The sequence below is a fragment of the Lactuca sativa genome, chromosome 5 (genome assembly GCF_002870075.4).
Source record: "Lactuca sativa cultivar Salinas chromosome 5, Lsat_Salinas_v11, whole genome shotgun sequence".
NCBI lineage: Eukaryota > Viridiplantae > Streptophyta > Magnoliopsida > Asterales > Asteraceae > Lactuca > Lactuca sativa.
In genome coordinates, this window is record NC_056627.2 from 122,747,759 (window position 1) to 122,753,304 (window position 5,546).

The window sequence follows — 5,546 nt, forward strand, 5'->3', positions numbered from 1 at the left end:
GATTGTTAATATGCGTCTGGTTCATGAAATCAAAAAAAAAAAAAAAAAAAAAAAAAAAAAAAAAAATTGAATTGAATGACATGTTTGGTTCCAAGATTGACGAGTTTAGTTACATAAAGATTGTCAAATTCCATCCAGTGAAGGAAATATTTTTGGGGATGCACAGAATTTAGTTTCAATCGTTTGTTTGTTTGTTTGTTACGATAAATATGTCGTATAAACCTATTATAAGTTGTATATGTTACATATATTTTGGTTTTTTTAAACAACAAACACTCATGCAATAAAAATAAAGAAAAGATCTACATCACTGATTCCATACGCTATTTAGATATACAAAATTTAGCTATTTTTTCAGAAGTACATTTGTCAAGTAAGGATATGATTTCTTGGAGAAGGTTCTAAGTTTCTGGAAACCTTGCGTCTGAGAGTTTTGGTAGGGTGAATGGAGCATCAGATGGTGCTGATTTTAGTCGATAATTTGCCCATCTTATGAGTTTTGTTTGCATAGCAAATTTTCCGTGTCTATGTGGAAATGAGGTTTTCAATTTGTATCCTCGACCATAGTGTGGAAAACAAAACTTGGAAATGCAGTGGTGATGTCCCTGAATCAAAATATAAACGACATGACAATTTATTACTAAAACAATATTAATCAAGAAAAGGAATATGAAGTTCTTTTAAAAAATAAAAACATACACAAGGTAAGGAAGAGTCATGTTCTTCAAAAGGCCTGGGTTGCGTAGGGCAAATTCCTTCCATTCTTCTTTACAGATTTTACCATCTCCATCAGCATCAGCATCAACAAATGTCTGAAGTAAACAACCAACATCTCATCTATAATCTATTAGTATTAATTCAAACCAAAGTTGTAAAAAAATTTACATATTTACATGAGTTTGGGATTGGGAAAACTCTTACTTTGTCAATAATAGCCTCGAGAAGGTCATCTGATAACTTCACCTCGGATTCTGTTAATATTGCTATCAGCATCTGCTTCACCTATCAAAATATCATAACTCAGCAGATTCTATTGTGTTTGTCATGCATGCATTGGACTCAGACTCAGACTCTCAGACTAAATTACGACTTTTTGTCCCTGTCCCACCCAAAAAGGTGGAGCAAGACTGCTCAAGATCTCGTTTATGCAAAAGACGTGAATGCCCTCCTCATCCTCATCCTCATCATTATCATTGAAAATAACCCTAAAAGGCTTTCTAGGGCTAATTTTGATGATAAGGATCAGGAGGGCATTCACATTCATGTCTTGTCTGCTATTATTACACATATGGACAAAAAGTCGTAATTTAATTACAGCATACTCACTTCTTCTCGCTCAATATACCCAGTCTGTCTCAGATCATATAGCCTAAAAGCAACTGTGGGAAATCAAAAAAAATCACTAGGGATTGTTATCATTACATCATTTACGAGATATTAAATGCGTAAGAAATGATCGCTTTAATGTCTTACAGTTTATTTTATCTTCTATAGGCGCATACGGATGGAAGATACTGAGAGCATGGACAAATTCCTCAAATTCAATTACACCATTTCTCTTTTCGTCAAAAAGGTCAAAAACCTAGAACAAATTCAAATAAAAAAAATAGCAATGTAAAAGAAAAAGTGAGTATGCGCTTTCGAAATGTTAAGACATGAATTAGGGTTATATTCAATTAGTGGCAATGTACTTTCGTAGATTACCTTATTATAGCATCCTACTTCCATTATTTCCCATTACAGCATTGTATTTTGAAAAATCTACCAATTATAGCAATGTCATCCAAATACAAAGCAATTTCCATTGCTACAATAGGTAGATTTTATTATAATAAGAAAAAAAAAATGAAAGTACAAAGCTATAACTGGATAGATTTTTCAAAGTAATATTCTTCACTCGGGATGAGGGTTATTACTTTTGGTTTTGGACATCCAAAAAGGTTTGTAAAAAAAGAAAAAACGTAACACTAAATTCATGTAGGAGAAGTATAGAATAGATAAAATACAAATTTTAACAAAGCATTTACCCGATCTAAAAATAGATTCTCGCCTTGAGGGGTATTAAATAGTGCTAATCGGAGCTCTTCCTACACAAAAGTAAACATGTAAATATTAGCACTCTAGACAACAATTCAATAAGCATTAGCAAGCATAACACTAAGATAGAATGTTGATATTAAAATATGGATTATAACCAATTTTATGCCTACAGATGTCTATAATGATACATAAAAAAGTTTTAATATCAAATTGAATTTGACAGACAGTTTTGGGATTGAAGGAGTGGCAATGAAGTAGATATAATGACAAATGTTAGTAGCTAAAATAACAAGATGAAGTAAAATGCAGACTTAAAATGAAACCTTGTGTATCAATCCATCATCAATAATTGAGCAACTCAAGCTCTTAAATAGTTCAAAAAGTGCTTCCACTTCATTGACACTAACTGCAAAAAGGACATAGATAAGGGGTAAATGATTTTCCATGGACCCTTAATAACATGTTGGCCACATGATTGCTAGTTCTGTAACACGAGGCACATGTGCCCTCAGTACATATTATTCTAATCATAAAAGTAAATTGCACATTAAAGCCACTACATTCATTACCAGGTGATTGTTTAATCCCTAACCATACAATTTTAGTATGTTCTTTGCACATTAAATATCCTTATATTCATAACAATAGAAATTAGGGAGGAAAAGGCATGCTATGAAGGTAGTATGTTAGATCATTATTGTCCGAAAATTTAAGAAAGTTTCAAAACAGCTGATTCAATCTTATGAGTTATGACAAATACTAGCAATCTCATGAAAGAATAGTCTATTTGACCTTATATACATCAAACTATATGTCCTTTTGCTAAATTTTGGGAGTGTAAATTAAAGCAGAAGAAGAAACTCATGACGCAACTTCTAGAAAAACAGATTTGGATCAAAACTACAATTCTGAATAACAGGAAGATTTTCACCGCAGCAGAGTAACTCAAAGGGAGTAAAGCTACAAGAAATAGAGTCCAAGCCCCTTGATTTGTTTTCGTGTTTTTTCTTGTCGGATGCAGGAAAATGGTTTATACCATTAAACTCTAACAGTTTTAAGTAGTGAAGCTAAATTAGTTAACAGCAGGAGCAAAAAATGTACAATTAGATTCGGATGCAAGGCGAGAAAGCTGATGATGATCAAAACGAAGCTTCTCAGTAGTGCTACGATTATCCGATTGAAAATCAAAGCAACCAGAGATGGCGAGCAATAGGATTTCAGCTATGGACAGAAATGGTACGAAGGCAGCACACAGCTTCTCTCCAATGGTTAACGAGCTCCATCTCTGATCAAAACAAAAAATCATCCAAAAACCAAATTTCAAAACAGGGAAAAAAAAAGCAAGAGGGATCTGTACCGATGAATCATTGGGTGCGCTCATGATGCCCTAATGCGAGATTAGTAGAGCCTCTTTCTATCCAAATGTAGGGGAACATCGAGAAAGATAGAACGAAATTGAAGAGTCGTTTTATAATGAAACAGAAAAGTGGTTAGAGTAGAGCTGGCAGAAATGTGGCTTTAATGCTAAGATTTATATATAGCTGTATTAAGCAAGGATATGTATTAGATTAGATAAGATGATAATACAACAATGCACAATGCAGACAAACCAGATTGCTATTAGTTACAACAATGGTCCTGGACTATCTTCTAATTTGCCGTTTTAGCACAACAAATGTTACTATCAATATAAATATAAATTTATTCAATGATTAAATGTAATCTATATGTGGAGACTAAAATAAGACATTATGTTCTTTTGTTAGCTAATTTTATCATGTTATTTATTAATTGTAAGATTCATATATTATATGAGTTAATTTAAAAAATAAAAGTTAAATATAAAAGTCAAAATATTTTAAAACTTTGATTTTATAAGAAAAAATAACGAATTATTATATTGAAAATGTTTTTTATCTTCTAAATTTAAATAAATAAAAAACCAATAAGCTTTAATTTTGGAAATTTGAAATTAAAAGTTAAGTTAATTAATGAAATTGATATCCATTTATTACTATATTTATTGCAATTATTATATTAAAGTATTATGTGGAATTTAATAAAATAGAAAAACTCATAAAATAATATGTGGAAAAAAATTAATTCAAAATAACCACAAAATGACATTTGACAAATTAAATGAGAGTATAACAAGTGACAAAATAACATTCATTTATTAGAGATGATTAAATAATAATTATCATATAATAAATATTATTTAGTTTGTTTGCAATAAATGAATTTTAAATATTCTGCTTGCAAGTAAAAAATATTAAATTATATGGCAAATAATAAATTATATTGATTAGATAAAAAAATGTTTTTTTGTTGAATTTGCAATCTAAGATTTAAAATTCACTATAAACTGATTGTTTGAATACTAAAAAATCCAAACACGTATTTTTTATTATATCACATGAAATTTATTGAAAGTGATCGTTTAGCAAAATTGATCTTAGAGTGGTTAAATTCGTAAAGAAAAAACATGAAAGTGATCGGTGTAGTTTTTTTTTTTCTTTTTACTAATTCATATAGTTACCTAATGTTATTTTTATTATTTATAACGTAACTTGACATCTCAACCTTATAGGGTGGAGAAAGTTTATCTCCCTCAACCTTTTAACCTTTTAGGGTGGAGAGAACTTATCTCCCTTGATTTTTTACAACCATCTTGCCACCTATGTACCAAATCAATACAAAGGATGGATCATGATCTTGGAGGTACATGCTTTACCACACCCATTTACTTCTCATATTTCAATCAATTATGTGCACCAAGTCTATCTTCCTCAGCACTTTCAACTCATTTGTCACTTAGACGGCATATTGGTTTTTTTCTTTTTTCTTTCACTTTCATCTCTTCTAACTCACAACAAAAATCATATCTATTAACCCTCCCAACACACACGATTTTCTATTAAAAAATATTAACACATTTTCTAAGTTAAAATTAAATAAATAAAACTAAAATCCAAAGCAAACAATTCATTAAAAGCAAGAAAACTACTACAAACGGGAATTTGAGAGAGTTATAATAAAATGAGAGAGTGTGTGAGTGTGAAAGGTTGATATGGTTTTGAAGTGGTTAAGGGTGATTTATATAGTAAAAAGTTGAAAAATATAATCATTCAATGGCTAGTTGTTGTGGGTCGGGAGAGACCACGAAGCCGGCAAACCAACTCTCAGACTAACCGGTATATTTAGCACGAGCCCGACCGTGGTCTAGTTGGCCACGAACCACGGCCGTGCACACCACCCCGGTGGTTCGTGGTGGGTCGTGGTCGTGGCCTTCCGTGGCCCGGACAACGTGCGTAAACGACCCATCAGCAAGAATTCGACCGTTTGCTTCGTTTCTTTTTTGTGTAGCCGTTTAACAACGGCTAGATTTATAAAAAAAAAAATAAATAAATAAATAAACAATTTATTTACCTATAAATACCATATTTTTACTCCTTATTTTTTACACCATTCTTTTCTTTCTCTATACACAAACTACACACTACATC

General features: G+C 31.4%; 1 protein-coding gene across 1 annotated transcript; it reads right to left on the reverse strand.

Moving 5' to 3' along the window:
- Window positions 1-210: 210 nt before the first annotated feature.
- Window positions 211-3,558, reverse strand: LOC111883346 (calcineurin B-like protein 10). The gene is made up of 9 exons (XM_023879674.3): window positions 3,398-3,558; window positions 3,142-3,325; window positions 2,364-2,446; window positions 2,028-2,087; window positions 1,474-1,582; window positions 1,327-1,379; window positions 922-1,002; window positions 700-812; window positions 211-605 (listed from the first exon to the last, which is right to left on the reverse strand). Exons 1-9 carry the CDS (start codon window positions 3,419-3,421, stop codon window positions 545-547), a joined length of 768 nt encoding a protein of 255 aa, XP_023735442.1. The 5' UTR covers window positions 3,422-3,558; the 3' UTR covers window positions 211-544.
- Between the last annotated feature and the right edge of the window lie 1,988 nt (window positions 3,559-5,546).